At 46.7% G+C, this 18477-nt stretch overlaps 1 protein-coding gene across 9 annotated transcripts in view; it reads right to left on the reverse strand.

Annotated features, from left to right (window-relative positions):
- DPF3 (double PHD fingers 3) overlaps positions 1-18477 on the reverse strand; it is a 245508-nt gene that overhangs the window by 149676 nt on the left and 77355 nt on the right. For all 9 annotated transcript variants that reach the window (XM_036218138.1, XM_036218137.1, XM_036218141.1 and 6 more), the window contains exon 2: positions 27-187. In XM_036218138.1, the coding sequence (XP_036074031.1) occupies positions 27-187 (161 nt within the window). The remainder of the gene's footprint in view (positions 1-26; positions 188-18477) is intronic.

Below are 18477 nucleotides of genomic sequence, written 5' to 3' on the forward strand. Positions count from 1 at the left end.
CGCCTCCCAGCTGTATCATGGCTCACCTGGGCCTCGGTGCCTCTTCTCCATCCAGATGTAGCAGTTGTTCTGGGCCACGCCGGTCTGCGAGTCGAGGAAGGGGAGACGCACACTCCGCTCTGCGCACAGCCGCGAGTTATAACTCCGGCAGTGCTCAATGGCTTCCTTGTAGAACTGGTCCCCGAGCCTGTCAGGAGATATAGGGTGAAGAGGAATGAGGCCAGCGGAAACAGAAGCACACCCAGAGGGAAACTGATGTCACCCCCGCCCTCCCTTGGAAGGTTCTGCAGTTAGGAAGACTAAGCCGCTGAGTACCAAGAGCCTGGCCAAGGGGCAAAATCCGACTGGGTGTCGGGTCTCCACCAACTTCTATTTCCCGAACCAAATCCACCAGGCAACTTAGAGACCTCTTTAACTAAGAGCCAAAAACCTCATAAGTAAGCTATGAAAATTAATAAACAGAAACCTCATTTAAAATGGAGTAGAAGAGGGAACTCTCCCACCCAAGTCACTCAGCACAGATCCCTGACCCCAACAGGAAAAGGTGCACCTTGCACCTCCCACAGGATACTACACTACCTTGGTAAGTGAAAGAAAAGATTCCTCCTTGCCCAGTAACAGCTCGGCCTACTGGAGACTGCAGTAACTCAGCCAATGAAAAGTCACAATACTTTCGACTTTCAGTTTCCACCAATGGACTCTTCATTTACAACAGCCCCACCCAAGTCCATAAAAAAGGTTCCCTTCCTTTGCTCCTCAGGACTTGCACATGGTTTACCATTAGACTGTATATACTGAATTGCAATTCTTTTGTTGTTCCCAAATAAACTGACTTTGCTGGAGAAATAACTAGCTAATGTCAACAAAACCACCCGTAAAAGTGACAAGTCCCTTTTCTAGGAAGTTCAAGGTCTCACTCCAGAATAGAGGTGGATCTGAAACAACCTTCTGCATAGGATCTACTAGGACACCAGGCTTCTAGAGCCCCCTCATTAACATCCCCCGTCAGCCACACTTTGTTCTCAGTGATTGCCAGCGAAGGCACTCACTCTAGAATGCACCCAAATCACCAGCATACAGGCACAGATTTCCTTTATGACAGGAGAGAACCGCTTCATGTAAACAAAGATTAGGACCCATGAAACATCCCATAAAAGTAGAGCTAATATAGGGAGAAGGAAGTGGAGAGGGGCATGCACCAATTTTTTAAAACCACACACTTTAATAACTTTCTGAAGGAAAACAAAAGGAATCATTTTAAAAAATAACAGTTGGATTTTGAACTCAAAATAATTCACTTCCTAGGGTTTAAAACACAAATAGACCTTTCTCGTTTCCTGGAGTGGTGATCTGATTAAGCACAGTACATTTTATGTTGCCTAATATTTGGTATACTTGGACATGTGGTGATGCTACTAATTTTCAGATATATCCTTTTCAAACACCAAAAATATAACATTGATAAAACTGATCAAAAGTAAAGTACAAAAAATAATCGATGAGATCAAATAGCTAACAAATAAAAGATGGATACATGTTAGAGGTTAATGAATGGCTCAAGGAAATACAAATGTAATAACATAACTTCTGGCAAGTAAACTTGAGCCTCTTAGCAGAGAGGAGGAGGAAAGGCAAGAAAGGAAGAGCTAGGAGATTTCAGGGCCAAAGGGAGAATCAAGCAGCTCATTTTGAAGTGATATAATTAATGTCCCTTTGTTTCCGTTCTATGTACATTTGAAAAGCCAAAATTGGGGAAGGAAAGTCACTAAGTTAAAAATAATATATTTCTTAACCAAAATATTTAAAGGAATAAAGAAAGTGACATTTTAAATGGATCTTTGTTAAAAATCTGTGGGTCAGATTCTACCAGAGTTTAAAACAAATTTCTTATTCTGGGAGAACACAATCATTGACGCTCCTGACACATCTTTTGGAAATTACTTATTGACATGACCCCTAAACAAAAAGTCTTTTGCTTCTTTTTCACCTCTGAACATTTTCACTCTCATAGGGAAAGCATAAATTGCTCGGAAAGTGTCCTAGCAGTTGCAAACCAAAGTATAATCAAATTATAACAGACACACAGCTGGAACTGAATTGGGGAGGGGGATAAAAGCCCATTAAAATGCTATAAAATGGAACGGCGCATAAGCTGATGTAATCACAGTTGGTAACAAGGATCATGAGATGGATCAAAAAATAAAGAACCACTTCCTTTAAAGTGTTCTCAACTGTGTCCCAGCAACTTAAATGTCTCCTTCTGCTAAAGCAATAATGTAGCTCAGTGTAACAACTTTCACAGACGGCTCAGCCCAGGCAAGATGACACAGCCTGCTCAGGGTGTCCTGGATGCTCCAGCTCCCCTCCACGAAACAGCGACCAGCCACGCCACACTGATGAGAACTGACAGGAACACATGACAGAGAGGTGTCGGATGTGAGAAACGGTTATCAGTTTTCCCACGGTCTTTTGACACATTGCCAGAAAAGACGTTAACCATTCCAAACCCAGAAATTCTGCTGAACCCATTTAAAAAACGAAAAGAAAATTATACACTGAAACTTATTGACTGAAGAGAAGAGGGTTTCCAATTTCAAAACAAAACGAACTTCTGGAAGCCAATACAAAAGAAATCTATAGTAGGCTTTCAAATTAGACTTTTCCTAATATGCTCGTAACTCACTTCCAACAGCTTCAATCCAAAAGAGAGGAACAAGAAAGTGAGCTTGCTGAAAATGAAAAGTGAGGTTGGCTAACTCCGTGCCCCACGCAGAAAGAAACAAGAAAGTCAAACAAAGCAGCGCGATGGGCGAAGATTGATTTCAAATCTTAAATACTTTCCACTTTCCTAACATGCAATGTTATTAGTAACAGGCGTGCCGGGGGGTGCGTTTTTAAATGTAATCTTTGTGTGAATAATACCTCCCTTATGTAAACAGAAAAGACTTTCTGGGGACTGGAACAACTGTGTTAAAGATTGAAGCTGCAAAAATGTGACATCCAACACCCTCTCTGCCATCGTCTCCAGGGAAGTCGCTTTTAAACAGACCAGACACTGGCAGAGATTTGGAAACAAATTTTAAAGCCTTTTTCAAAATTTGAGAGGAGAAAAGAGACTTGAGCCAAGCCTTCCTGATAAACTTAAGCAGCTCTTCTCCAAAAGTTAATTAGCCAAATTCTTCACAGGGCTTGCTCTGCTCTCTAGAAGAAAATAATGGCCAGCCAGGTCTCCCCAACCCATGGAAAGCTATTTAAGCCAGAGAGAAGACAAATGTCTTTTTCAATACGATTTCTTAAAAAAAAAAAAAAAGAAAAAAACAAAATGCCACAATGATAGGATCCCAGGAGTAACATCTGCATTCAAGTTACAAGGGGCAGAGGGAGCAAGGAAAGGCTAGCAGAGAATGACTCATTTTGTGGAGTGGTGACCAGCATGCCCCAGGCTGGGTCAGGCCCAGTCCAGCCTCGGCCATCACCCATCTTCACCAAACCAAGAAGGCTGGCTTTTTCACGTGATGAACGATGTCTTGGGCTGGCACAAGGCAGAGTAGAATGATGTTCTCATCAGCAACTGACTTCGGGCTACTCAAGGCTGCAATCAAAAGCAGGGGGGGGGGCAGGCGGTGAGGGGCGAGGGAAACAAATTGCTGGCCTGCCGCTTGGAGCACTGCTGGCTGCCCAATTCTGGGGCTTCATGAGGGATGAGATCTCTTAGGGATCCTATCAGGAGTGAGAGCACCACCCTGGCTCTGAGAGTGCTCCAAAGACCCTACTTGAGCACATCTGTGGAGAAATGGATTCCAGGGGCCAAAGAGGATTCAAAGTAGAAAAAAATAATAATAATAAGTTCTCCAAAATGACTGCCAACTAGGCTCTAAATGTGATTTTCAGAGTCCATAACACCCGCTTCGAGACTCCTGCTCCTCTTCTTCCGCATACTCCCCCCTCTCTCTCTCAAGACCTCCCCTGTTGTTCTCATAGATTCCATTCCTGGACAACTCCCAGGTCCAGCCCTCCAACCCAGACACCTGGGGCCCCTCGCTTTTCACTGTCTCTCTGATCCTGTGTTCTAACTCAAGAACAGGTGTCCTGCCTTACCTCAAACACCTGTCCTAAGGCAAATTCCTCATCTCTTGCCAGAGCCTGCTCCCTTCCTCCCCCGGTCTCCATTCTTCTCGGGTTGGGGATAAGGGGACCTAAGAGAACTGTTCTCATATCTCCCTAGCAGGCTGTCCTTGGCCGGTCCCTTTCCTTCATCCCATCTGGCACTGAATTCTTTCATTTCTCAGGGAGTTGTCTCTCTCCATTCCCCCTGCACAGCCACAAGTCCCCTTTGGCTGTAAAAACAGGACCTTGGCCCATCCCTGCTGTTTGTGCACATAAACAGAGATAAGCACAGATAAAGAGAAGCTCTGGCCTGCAGCAGGGTTTCTGGGTCCTCCCCCTTCCCGCCAGCAGCCCCTCTTCTCGCCTGCGGGCACCTGGCCTCCCTGCAGTTTCACTCAGCTACCCATACTTCCACAACTGCCCACAAACACACATTCAAATTCATCTACACCAGTAATGCTAACTTCCTCCCGTGTGCTTTAAACACGCTTAACCATGGCACAGAAAGTCATCTCCCATTGACGGAGTGTTTTATAATAACTAGCAAGCAGGGGGCAATATTGGGCAAGGTGGGGGAAACTTCATTTTCCTCATAGTTACACTGTTTCTAGATCTGCCCTTGAAAGAAAGCCAAGTTTGATGTTTGCTTCATACTGAATTATGCTCCCCTCCCCCCAAAAATAAAAAGTTTGTATGTTGAAGCCCTACTGTGATCATATTTGGAGATAAGACCTCTGGGAGGTAATTTAGTCATGAGGGTAGAGCCCTCGTGAAGGGATCAGTACCCTTATACTGAAGAGAAAGCCAGCCCTCAACCCCCTCCCTCTTCCCCCCTCCCCTTCGTCCTCACCCCTTCTCATGAGAGAAGGGACATCTGCAAACCAGGAAGAGGGCCCTCAGCCCTCACCAGAACTAGACCATGCTGGCACCCTGATCTCAGACTTCCCAGCCTCCAGAATTGTGAGGAATAAATGTCTGTTGTTTAAGCCACTCGATCTGTGGTTATTTCGGTATAGCAGCCCAAGCTGACTAAGATAGTGTTTCTGATATTTAAAATAGAAAACGGCTATAAAGGATGAGTAAGAGAGAGATTCCAATCCGCTTCCTTCCTCATTCGGTCCTCTTCCAACAAAGACAACAATGACTATTAATAACGTCAATTTCGACTCTACTCAAATCATCTTAGATTCTAAGCTCCATGAGGGCAGAGACCGGCACCCACAGGGCCGCCGCACACAGCCACTCAGGCTTTGCACTAAACAACTCCAGGGGGAACCACTCATATAAACATCAATGTGAATGTCACCCCCTGGAGCAGTGTAACCCCAGCCTCACTGCATACGTGGCCTTCACACTGATTTACCCCCGGCATTCACTACAGAACCCAGCACACAGCAGGTGCCCAATAAGATTTTGTTGAAGTGCTTTGAGCAACTCCTATACCACTCACCTAGGGTAGGTGTTTAAATTAGAGAGGTAAAGCAAATGCTGCATGCATGGCATGGTCTTCTAAGCTTTTTGCACATAGAAGTTGGTGATTTAGATTACATGGCTACATGCAAGTCTAAAAAAAAAAATTGAGAGAATGTCTGCAGTCATTTTCATTTAGTCATCGCCCGGCTCCTGGGTTACTGCAGCCGTCTCCTGGCTGCAACCACTATAGCATTTCTCCTTCCCACCCCAACAAAGAGAACTCTCCCTCAAACCCAGCTTTCAGTCCTCCACTCATCAGTACGGAATCTAAGGTGGCTCCGAATAGTGCCCAAATTCCTCTGCCAAGCCGTCAAGGCCCTAAGAGAGCCAAAGTATTGAGGTAGAGTGGGAAGAACAGAGACTTGGAATCAGGCAGATTGAGTCCAGCTCCACGGCTTACAGGCTGCACAACGCTGGGGCAGGTTACTTATCTCCCCTGAGCCTCCATTCTACTTCTAGAAATATGGGCAACATAATGCCTACTTCGAGTCTGTGAGAGAATTAAATGAGATAGAGTCTCTGGCACACAGAGGGAAATGCCTGGGATCAGTGGTGGTTCCTTTCTCTTTCCCCCAAGAGCACTATCTTCTGCCGCTTTGTGACATGACCTTCTCTGCCTGAGCAGGCTGATGCCCTACATATAACACACATACACACCACACTCACTACCGCAGTGTCTCTAAGGCCGTCTGTCATGTGAGACCACCCAAACCTCTGGCTCAAGACAGAAGGCAGCAGAGTGGTCAAGGTCAAACCTTAAGCATCAAGGAGAACAGAGTAGCTGTTGCATGGTGATCTGAGAAGTCCGAGGCTTGCTCTAAGTGCACAGACACCATCTGGCCTGTTCGTTACTGTTCCCAAGCACAGCACAGAGCTTACCACTTAGGACTGAATGATGAGTAAATAAATGAATAAATCCTCACCTGATCTACGTGCATATACAAATTCCATCTTCCTCTCTGCCTTCTCTGAGCCCCTTAACTGTCTCACTTATATTTGGCCAGTCTCTACTACCCTTTCTATTTCTCCCCACGCAACTAGATTATAAGCATCTTGAAGATAGGGACTAAGGGTTGCCTACTCTGTGCTACCCAACCAAGTACAGTGCTGAGCATAGAGAAGCATGTGATAAATATGGATTGCTTGACTGAAATGTCATGCCCCCCTTAGCAAACTAATGAAGCTTCACAGTTAAGAGAGACTTGGGATACCCTAGGTTTCTCCACATGAAAAAGAGGTATGCCTGAAGTGATCTATCTGGCTTCTCCTGAGCACAGGATTAGGCGTCTGAAAACAGACAGCCTACAAATTCAAATCCTTCTGAATTTTCCCCATCACCTTTAAAAAGCTCACTTCGGTTCCTGAGATTTTCACTTTTCCATCTACATTATTCAGGCCACTCTACAAGACATAGAATGTTCCCCTTCTCTGAACTTTACAAGCTGACTGAATACTCTGTTTTGTCATCAGACTGACCTCTGGAAGGCCAGCAGCTCCTCTGCTGATGCAGGAACTGTCCCTCTGCTTATCAGGAATGCCATCGCCCCACTCTGCAGAAGAACGGCCTAAGGCGGTGGATGGCAAACTTTAGCTCAGTCAGAATCAATGCGGGGGGTGGGGCGGGGGCGGGCTGTAAAATTCTGATTCTGGACTTTTCTGGACATTTGAGATGTGATCCAGACATCTTTATTTTTGACAGATGCCCTCAGTGATTCTGAGAATATGAAACTCACTTATCTAAGCTCCCTAGTGACCAAAGCAAGGGCAGGAACCAGAGGGCCATGTTTAAATGGCAGAGCTGGAAAGCCCAGTTAACTGATTTTAACGTAGCTGGTTTTGTTCCTGTGGGGAAATTTTTCAGGCAGCTGGCATGGATTAACCTGCCAGCACTAACCTGTAGCAGACTAGTCAGTCCCACAGAAGTCCTCACCCCTAACAAAACTCCCAAGAGGTCTGGTCAAGGCAAACAAATGTGAAGACCCTCACATCCTTAGAGTGGTCCCTCTGGCAGTGACTCTGACCTTCATAACATCACAGGAAAGGCACATTGGGGACAAGGGCATTGCCTTGCAAAAGCCAAGTCCGATGAAGAATTTGAACCCTGAAACTCCCATCATGACTTAAATGCCACTCAGGCGGACGTTCGGGCCCGCCAGACCCAATAAATCCCTTTTGCAGCTTCTACTCTGGTGAAGACTTTTCAGGGACTTATTATGCAAAGCTACCTAAGCAAGACGGAATTTATATTGAACCTGGCCATGATTTCTGAGCTGCCACTGGGTGTTCTGATGACATACTCAACTCGGGGTTGGAGACAAGGGGCTGCCAAGGACAGGAGACTGAAGGCAGGAAAAAAAGCAGTGTGACTCCTTCCAAAAAATAATGGGGGCGCGGAGGGGGAGGTTCAGGAAAGGGGACTGCTCTGGGGAGACTGCAGCTTTCCTGATGTCCGAGGTTTGCCTTCCAAATGGCGTCCAGACGTGACAAAATAAATCTCCCCACCAGAGACTAAAAAAATGTGTAGAATGCACCAACTTTCAAAAGCGGAAAAAAAAAGAGAGAGACTTATTTTATTTAGAGTGAAGCATACCTAGAAAAAAAACACACATACACACACACATCAATCACAGAAACTTCAGTGACCGAGAAGTATTTTCACTGGTTTACGGACTGGGTCCTTTCTGAAACCTCAGCTACAAGCTGGGCACCAGTATGCCGTCCCTTGGGTGTGATTGCCAGTAGAAGCCGGCCATTAATTAGAGACAATTCTTGGACAGAAACATCCTCAGACTCCCTGCTTTGCTCCTGGAATATCAGGGCCTCAATGCTGCCCTCCCCAGTAAAGGCACTTAAAACACAACCACGAAGAACACTTCCTTCTGTAGTCAGTTCTCAACACAGCAGCCCAAATGATCCTTTTAACCCATTTCCCACTTGCCCCGAGAATATTCATCGGTGGTACTTGCGGCTGCAGCGTTTAGGCCAAGATAACTCATGGATCAGAGCCCCAACTTTACCCTCGAAGTTTGCCACAAAATATCTTGCTTTTATTATTATTTTCGCATCGCTCTAGTATAGTGATAGTCTTTGGAAGCAAATGACATCATTCTATTTGTAGCATTCTATTTTTAGTGGCAGTATTTCCATTTACAAAATATAGTAATTCTCGATCACTGAAAATGTCAAATCCTAGAAAACGTAGCGTTCCTACTCATGATGTCAACATCGTTCTCGAACGGTTGTTAGCCAAAGATTCATTTGATGAAACCGATTTATGTATACATTCTGTTACATTAGGATCAGAGACAAGTTCTGTTTCAAAATAACTCCAAGAACAGTTTTTATATTTTATTTTCACATTGAAACCCAGTTAGATTTGCTTCAATCTCAAAGAGTGTGTTTGTGTAAAATTAAATTAACACTGGCAGTGAGCTGCACTTTTTTCTCAAAATGGGAAATGGGTTAAAATGGAAATCAGAACACGACATTCTCCTCTTTAAATGGCTTTTCATTGCACTCAGAATGAAATTGAAACTCCTTCCCCACACCTACAGGTCCCCAGACTATCTGACTATGCCTGCCTTTCCTACTTTACCTTGTCTCCTGCCCCTGACCCGGCCTACTGGACTCCATCCTCATTGTACTTCTTTCTGTTCCTGTAATATACCAAGATCATCTCACCTCAGGGCCTTTGCATATGCTCTTCCCTCTTCCTGGTATACATTACCCCAAATCTCCTGGCTGGCTTCTCCTCTTCCTTTTTTTTTTTTTTTTTTTTTGGCAAGGCAACCCTTGGTTGACCTCGCAGATTGCAAGGACCTTGTCAGCTTACAATTCCTTATTTTTTTTTTTTATTTTTTACGCCTACCTGGTGTTCCTAGGTGGTCTCCCATCCAAATCCTAACCAGACCTGACCTTGCTTAGCTTCCGAGATCAGACAGGATCGGGCGTGTTCAGGGTGGCATGCCCGTAGACTCCTCTTCCTTCTTCGACCCACCCTATCTAGGGTAGCCCACCCTACTACACTCCTAATCTAGCTCTTGCTAGCCCATATTCTATTTTTTTTTTAAATACTATTATCAAAAATGTTCCTGTTTTCTCTTTGCCTGCTGATTGTCTCTACACAGCAAGACTGTGAGCTCCGTGAGAGCAGGGTCTTTATTTCTCTTATCTAAAACTGAATCCCCTGCACCTAACACAGGATTTGGCACACAGGAAATGCTCAACAGATATCACTGAACAAAAACAAATGAAAGATCTAGGTCTAAGTGCAACAGACAGTTCGGAAGGTATGGAAGCCAAGCCTCCCAGAGGGCAAAAGGTCAGTGCTGGGAGAGGCCCCCAGCACAGGGAATGAGAGTCACACCGTCTCACTTCTGATCTTCTTTGCCCAACACACTCATGACAGTGGATTCGGGGCCTATGCCATTCTCCATACTCGAATCTTGCTCATGACCCCACAATGCCACCCACATACCCCAAAACCTGGAGAGAAATGGGGTCAAGTGGATAAATGCCATTCGTGACCTCAAACACTCCTTTCTATGCTCCCAAAAGACATTCCAGGCCTCCTGGTATTGGCATTGTGAACTAGCAGTGCCCGAAGAAGGCCCCCACTATACCCACTCCACTTCCCTGAAAGGGCCTCTCTCTGGATTAACCTCTTCTGCATGTGCTTTCTCAGAGAGCTGATCCATGTGCTGTCCCAGAGCCCTGAGCCCCAAGCCTACGGGTAGTGGCAGAGACAGGAGCAGGATGGGGGTGGGGAAGCGCTGCTTGACGGGAAATCAATGGGAACTTGAAGGTCATCCGGAGGGCGCTGTCTCCCCATCATGCACCTGCTGGGATGGGATTTGTGGTCCTGACCTTGCTTGGGGGCCTCTGCCCTCCTGTCAGAGTTGGTTAAAATCACCCTGTGGAAGCAAACACCCTGCAGACCAAGTGATCTCCGCGCTGTCCTTCTAAAGGACATCAAGCCAAACAAAGAAGCACTGAGTCTCATTTAACCTGCCACAAGGTTGAGAGTCACCCCAATTTCTCTCGGCAGCCCCCTGGGAAAACTGTCTCAGGCCTGCTGCTTTTGAGGCACACACTTGTAAACTTTTAATAAGGACAGAACAAAGTCAGACTGACCAAGAAGCTGGTCGTGTCCTCCAATTTAAGTTCTCCAGTGGAAAACGTAGATACATCCTAGCTAACTAGGAAGACACCGAAAGAAAGGTGAGTGCCTAGAAACACCTAAATCTGCTTTTGTAACCTCCAGATTAATGGCAAAGAATACCAAACCCTCCACACTGCCTAAAAGAAGTCTAGCCTTCTTTCCATCCTCATTCAGGATATGACCGAACTTAGAGTCTGATTCCCCTTTCCTCACTTCCCAAGTGCCCTCCCTTCCTTCTTTCATTCCTTCCTTCCACTTTTCTTTCCCTCCTTCCTTCCTTCCTTCCCATGCCCTTACCTCCCATCGCACACCCAGTCTTCTTCCCCCAATCTTTCTATCTCAGCAAGAGTCACTTAACATACAAATTAGGAACAAAGCGTTTAGCTCACATCACCAATCCAAAAGTCGAAGATGATTCTGGTACAAAAACGAGGAAGAGATGCCCTTAACATATGCATTTATAAAAGGATGGCAGGATGATGGGAATGATAATAATGGTGGCATGGCCACCATTCACTGAGCACTTACTATGTGCCAGGCACTGTTCTAAGCACTTTACATGTCTTACCTCATTTCATCCACATCACAACTCAATTCTATTATTTCCCCTATTTTACAGATAAGAGGAATGAAGCACAGAGGGTTTTAAGTAGCACTGTGAAGATATAAGGCAAGGCGACTTTGGTCCAGAACCTTGCTCTTGGCCGCTATCCTAACAGCCTCTCACAGGGGCACCACTGCCCCTTCACAGTGGGTTGTGCCTACAGAATTAGAATAACTTGAACATATTTTTTTTTTTGGAGTATTTCCAAACCTTTGGAGGTTTCTCTAAGAGCATCATTTATGCGCTGGGTAATCTTAACTACCTCCCTTTTTGTACCTGCTTCCCAAATTGCCAAACCGTCCAGAGGTAAACATTCCTGTCACAGAACTACCTCTCAGTAAGTCAAGACGTTGGTTGGTTATGGGGGCTGCCTGAAAAGATACCATCAAAGAAATACAAAATGTTATCACGCTGTTTAGAAACCAAAAGTATCCCAAATGTGAGCAAGCGCTAATGGACTCTGAGAGGCTGTGTGGTTCCAAACATCTACTGACAGGAGGAAAAGAAAGATATCAGATTATTATAAATTAAACAGTCAGATTTAAGAATCCCAGAGGGTTAGAGATTGTCTAGTCTGATGCCTTTGTTGTATTGCAAGGAATACAGAGAGACGAAGTGGTTTCCTTCAGCCACACAGGGGCAGGGCTGAGATTACATCCTACCTGTCCAAGTTCCTAGTTCAAGGATTTCTCCTCTGTTTGTAGCAGGGGTCTGTAAACTACAGCCCCTGGGCCAAATCAGCCCACCACAAACTTCTACAAATAGAGTTGTATAGGAAGACAGTCATCCTCATTCTTCTACGTGTTATCTGTGTCCGCTTTCATGCGGCAATGGTAGAGTTGAGTGGTTCCAACAGATTACATGGCCTGCAAAGTCTAAAATATTTACCATCTGGACTTTTACAGAAAAAGTCTGCTGACTCCTAGTTTATAGAATAAGTCTTCAATAATGAAAAGACTCCACCCTTGGAAAGAAAGAAAATAGAATGGGAGGCCCAAGAGTCACACAGCGTAAGCAAATAGTTTTACAATTATCCCAGCTTGGTACAACTTAATAAAAACCCATAAATATAGTTAATAATCAGGAAAACAAGCACTAGCTCACCCTACCTATTTAATAATTATTGTTAACTACAGCAAGCAAAACTCACCGCTGAAAATTAATTTTTCTCTGGCCTCCCTGGAAAGCCCTTTTTCGTTTGGCAAGGGCTGTTGGTCCATGGATGAAACGATGCACAGGCCTCGCTTCCTCCTGGTGAGTGGAAGGCTACTGTGGGGGCAACAGGGGAAGAGAGCGTTGCTCCTCCCCATCAAACAGAGTAGTGCCAAAACGGCCCTCGTGCCCCTCACTCTACATAAAAATCCTCAGGAACAACCAGGCATGGCAGAGGCTCTCATTAAGGCTTCTCCTGCCTACAGTGCCTCCCTGCCTGGCTCATCCTTCTCTCTCCAGTCCCGAAAGAGATCAGGATTAGCATAAGGCTCACAGAAGCATCCTAGCCCTCAGTTGTTTTGGTGAGGACATTCTATCATCTCATGGGATGGGGGGATGGGGTTTGGCCCCTGACAGGCCGATGGCACACTTAAGGCTGGACCTCGGTTCCAGGTTGAAGTTGGAACTTAGTCATCGTAGGTCTCTGACAAGTCTCTCAACTGTTCTGGGGCCCAAGCTCCCATCTGTCAAATGGAGGAAATTATCCTCACATATTCCAACTGATAGAATGTGTGCAGAGCCAAATTAAGGGACGAGGCAAGGCCAGCCAAGCATCGCCAAGGTTCCAATCTCTAAATCATGCTAAAACATCACCAGGATTGTGGAAAGTTGAAGAGACTTATATTTATCAGCATTATCTCAGGCAGAGAACTTTGATAAATACAACCTGGTTTGCATGGAACAGCCCTGGTTCACATCCAGATCCCAGCATAATTATTAACAACTCCCGCTTTGCCTCTCGAAAGTGTCTTTGCTTGGCTCATAAGTGATAAGATCACCCTACTGACAAGTTGTTTGGGGTCTAAGAGAGAAGTGACACCCCACCTCCAAAAACGGTTCAGCGATAGCAGTAAACGGGCTTCTCAGAATATGGGTCCAGTTTGGTCAAGAGTCAGGGCACAGGTCTGGGGCCAGAACTGACTTGTTCAGGACAATAGAGGAGAGACTGCCTCTGGCAGCTCTTCTTCTCCAGTTGCCCCTCACACAACTCATTGCCTTTGTTATTGTTGTTGTTTAAGCATTTAACAAATACTTAAGAGAATATCAGCCAAAGTGTGAGCTCCCTCAGAGGCCCACAAGTACTGGAGAGGAGAGAGGGATTCAGAAAGTATCATAAGGGAAGAAAGATGTGACAACAGGTGCCTACTACCTGCCTGCCCATGCTAAGCACCAGATTTACCTTCTCTCCATCTCTGGACCAGGTACGGTCAGAGCCTGACGCTGACCTGACAGCACTCGATTAGCGCTCATTCTGGGGACCTGGATCCAAGCGAAGTTTAAGGCCTCCTTCTGTCCTTAGAAACTTCCCCCCATGTGGGATGCACTTCTTCCACCAATCCTGCTGAACCACAGGGATACATGTGGCCAAGCAGTGTTCTGGAACCTTCGTCATTAAAAGAAGCAAGAGGCAAGCCAAAAGAAACATCCAGAAGAGCCAACCTGAGCTGGAGACTGAGGTCTGTGGGGGAGGGTGGAGGAGCATGGCAGCTGATTAGGCAACAAAGAAGAAGGGGGATGGGGAGGGGGGAGAGGCCAGGGGACAGGAGTCAATATCAGTAGAGCAGGAGCAGCACATGCCCCACAGCCATCAATATCTCTCTTTCCGGAAGACAGGTTATCTGAAGAATTTATGCTCTCTGATAATTACCTTGCAGAGGAGAGGGTTCCACTTATCTTACCAGAAGAATCTGCCAGTTGCCGGGCACAAAGGGTTCTTTCTGGTCAATTCCATAAACGCTGCCATCTACCTCCTCCCCCATCCTCCCAGCTCCTGTTCTCTGACCTCTAACCTCTAAACTTTCCTTGCCTCTCTGGCCTGGGGGAAGTTGAGAATAGAAGAGTCTCGGCAATTTCCAGTAGATTTAAGGACTCGATAGGAGCTGACAGAGGGAGTTAGGGGGCTGTCCTTACTGATAGACATGAGAAGCAAGTTGAGGCCAGGCCTGGGGAACTGTAGATTGCTCAAAAGGCTCCACAGGAAGGCAGAAGCAATGCTTTGGGGCAGACTGACTGGATTGTGTTTTTGTCTTCTCCTGACTGATGCCATCAGGTCTGGTTAGCACTAATTTTATTTTTCTTGACTTCGCATACCTCCTCAAAGCCTCCCTGCCCCCACTCCAGCCCTCCCGTGATGCCTCCCTCCACTAACGGTCTCACCGCTTATTCAGTAACCCATCGTATGTTGCCCTGGGTGCCAGGATCTCCTTAAACACATGTCACAGACCTGTGAGCAAGCTCATGGCCTTGGTTCATATCTCCTTGTGCCGCCATTGCATCCACCCCTGAGCCTTAGCAATGACAAAACCACTAGGTGACCCTTACTGTGGGCCAGATATGATTCTAAGCGCTTTAGAAAAAGTAATACATTTCCTCCTTAAAACACCCCCATGAAAGAGATGCTATTACTATACCCCATCATACAGGTGAGGATACTGGGATTCAGCTGAAGTCACGGCCGAATGTCCCCTAGGACAGCGGTCCCCAACCTTTTTTGGCACCAAGGACCAGTGTTCCTATGAGAACCTAATGTCTAATGATCTGAGGTGGAGCTGAGGCGGTGATGCTAGCGCTGGGGAGCGGCTGCACATACAGATGAAGCTTCGCTCGCTGGCCCAATGCACAGGCCATGGACCGCAAGTCCATGGCCCGGAGCTTGGGGACCCCTACCCTAGGATTCAAACAGGCCGTCTTGTCTCAGAGTCTGCTCTTCACCACTCTACTCCGTGCTGCCTCGACAGTAAATGTATGCTGAGCCAGTGGAACACTTTATATCATATCTACCCACTTATTTATGCCACCCTTTTCAAAAGTAATAATTTTTATGAAAGTAATAATTACAGCCAACAGCTAATGGTCGTGGAGCACATGTAGGTGCCAGACACGGGGCTAAGAGCCTTCCGTTTAATCCTCACATTCACCCTGGAGGGAGATGCTGGCAGCAGCTTGATGCTCCACTTCCCGAGCCACCTCTGGACCCAGAAACACCCACTGCCTCCTCCTCCGGGCCTTCGCACCTGCGGGGCACTCCCCAGGCAGCTCTCCTCTTTACAGGGCCCGCCGCTTTGGCACCTCAGGGCTCCACTCCCACCCACCGCCTCCTTGAGGCCTCCCCAAACTCCTGACCTACGCACTGGTTTATGGTGTTTTTAGCACTTTGGCAACTCTAAAAAATTTTTATTTCCTGATCTCCTGTTTCTCCCCCACTAGATATGTGCATTTCCTGGGAAAGAGAATGGTCTAGTTTGCTCACCCTGTATTCTCAGTGCCTCTAGCTGGGTGCCTGGCGTAGGGGTAGACACTCACAAATATTAGCTGGATAAATGATATCCCCACTGGGTTTTATACATGGTGGCTGCTCACTTGGACACCATCTTTCGTGTAAACCTCTCTATCCGTTCTAGCTTTATTTAGTGAGCCTTCACCATGCATCAGGCACCTTGCTGAGTATTTCATTGTGCCCCACTCCATGGTAAAGAATATCATCACCATCATTCCCATTTCACAGATGAGGAAACTGAGACTTAGAGAAGTTACACAGCTCACCAGAGACCATACGGAAGTAGAGTTAAGATTCACTCCCCGTCTGTCTGCATCCCTGAGTCTATAATAATCCTTCTGGCACAGGGCCTCTGGCTGGGTCCCGGTACTAACTCACCTCTCTTCACTCATGTATCCACGAATGTTCCCAGCCTTACTTCTCCCCTTTTCCTTGCTTCTGTGCCAACTCTCTCCCATTGGTCCTTCCAGGTTCTCTCTCCACCATTCTTCTCCCTGCTTGGTAACTCCAGGAGTTTGTCCTGAATGATCAGCCATTTACTCCCTTCCCTCTGCCTCTTATGGCCTGGACCAACGGTGGTTGCCCATGGCAGATCAGAGAGAAGAAAGAGAGCAAGAGAGAGTATTCATTCCCTCAGCAGCCTCCTTGCTGGGTCACTGGGGAAGGGAGCTACATTCTTCCACTGAAGGTCATGATCCATGTCCAGCAGCCCTCTCCATAGGGCTTACCTTCCGTGATCTCTGTGACCTTCCCCTATGCCCTTGACCTAACCCCCAGAGTGTGGACTATCCCCTTGAATGTTTCCCTGCCCATGCTTTTTTATAAATAGCCATCTTATTAAATACTCTTCAGTTTACTGTTTGAATCTGCTACTTTCTGCTGGAACCCTCACTCTCCTACGCTCAAATGCTACCTGGCCTCTCCACCTCCTACGGTCACTGCCCTCTGCCCTGCCCCCTGCCCATCGCAGCTTCCTCCTGCAGGCCTAGAGTGCCATCTCCCACTAACCTCAATAAATAAATGTTGACTTGCTGGCCCGAAGGTTTGCCCTGGCCGCCTCTATTCTTTGCCTGGCTCCCACCTGCCCAGGTAACACTGGGGGAATAGGAGTGCTTCGCAGCAGCCCTGCAAGAGTCACAACACGATGTCTGCCCATGACTGGAATAAAAGCAGAGGTTATCAGGTCCAAACAGGGGTCCCCTTTCTTGGGGTCAGGTTTCTCCAGTGCTGTCGGGGGCACCCTGCAGAGGGGGTGCACTCTAACAAAGCCAGCATCACAGGTCCAGTAATCGCAATACTTTATGTGTCAAGCAACCGCTCTGTGGCAAGTACAGGATTCAGCTGCCATTTGCATACATTCACTCTAATATCAACATGTGAGGACGCTGAACCTCAAAAACACAAAAGAATTTAACCAATGCCACAGAGCTGCTAAGTGGCAGAGTTGAGATTAGAATACAGGTCACCCAAAACCACAGACTTTAATTCCCCACCAGTCCACACTGCCTCACAGCCAATCCCTCCATTCTGCAAAAATGCCAATGCTCGAACCCAGTCCAGGCAGCTCAGAGACACTGGCCACCTGTCACCAGGAGAGGTACAATAGGGAATGGGTTAGGAAAATGAGTGTGGAGGGCTCCATGCTGCCTAGAGTCATTTTGCCCAAGGGGCATGGCATCACTTGGCCACAGTGAGCGCTGACCAGCCAGGGCCCTGGAACATGTCCCCACTGCTCCTTCCTGCAAGCTAGCAGAGAGCCATGTGCTTGTCCTTGGCACGCACCAGCATTTCAACAAAACATGCCTGCAGGCAGGCATGGACCCTCTGCCCTCATGCCTGGGACAGTCACAAGGAAACTCAAGGGGAGGGCAGAAGGACCAGGCAGCAACAAAAGAGGGAAGAAGGCTTCCCACTGTTGGACCTGGAGGAGACCGTGTTTCTTCACTTCTTCTCTGCAGCCAAAATTTATATTCCTAATTAACACCATCCGAACACTAAAGATTTTTTTCTTTTTTGAAAGGCACTGGCAGAAAAAAAAAAAAAAAAAAAAAAAGACACCTCATTTCTAGTGTTGGGAGTGATTCTTGGAGGCAAACATCCTCACTCGTAAGACACACACACACACACACACACACACACACACACACACACACACACCAGCTCTGCCAGCACACAACCCAAAATAGCCCACACTTCAGGCCTGGGCTCCTGGAGAACCCAGCTCGGCACAGCCTTCTGACCTCAGTCCACATGACTGCCGGTCAGCTCTCATTCCCCAGAGACACAAAGCACTCCTGGGACCCCGCAGCAGTGACACCTGCTCCTACAGACCATTCCACCCCCACCAAGCTCAGTATCGCCATGGCCCTGTCTGATGTGTCCTGACAGGACAAGGTCCAATTAGCAGAGGCCATTGCCAGTGACCCAGCATGAGATGGGGCCTCAATCTCCAGAGCTGTCCTGAACCTCCTCTCCCCCAGTCCCTCCAAATCTTAAATCATTGATGTGACATCTCTAGGTGAAAGGCTCCCACAGCATTTTACAGAGTGTTCAGGAAACATCCAGAATAGAGAGTGTTCTTTAAAAAAAAAAAAAAAAAAAAAAACACTAAACTGGGTTTTATCTTAAAATCTGTGTACTACT

The sequence above is a fragment of the Rousettus aegyptiacus genome, unplaced genomic scaffold, assembly GCF_014176215.1.
Source record: "Rousettus aegyptiacus isolate mRouAeg1 unplaced genomic scaffold, mRouAeg1.p scaffold_m13_p_3, whole genome shotgun sequence".
Lineage (NCBI taxonomy): Eukaryota > Metazoa > Chordata > Mammalia > Chiroptera > Pteropodidae > Rousettus > Rousettus aegyptiacus.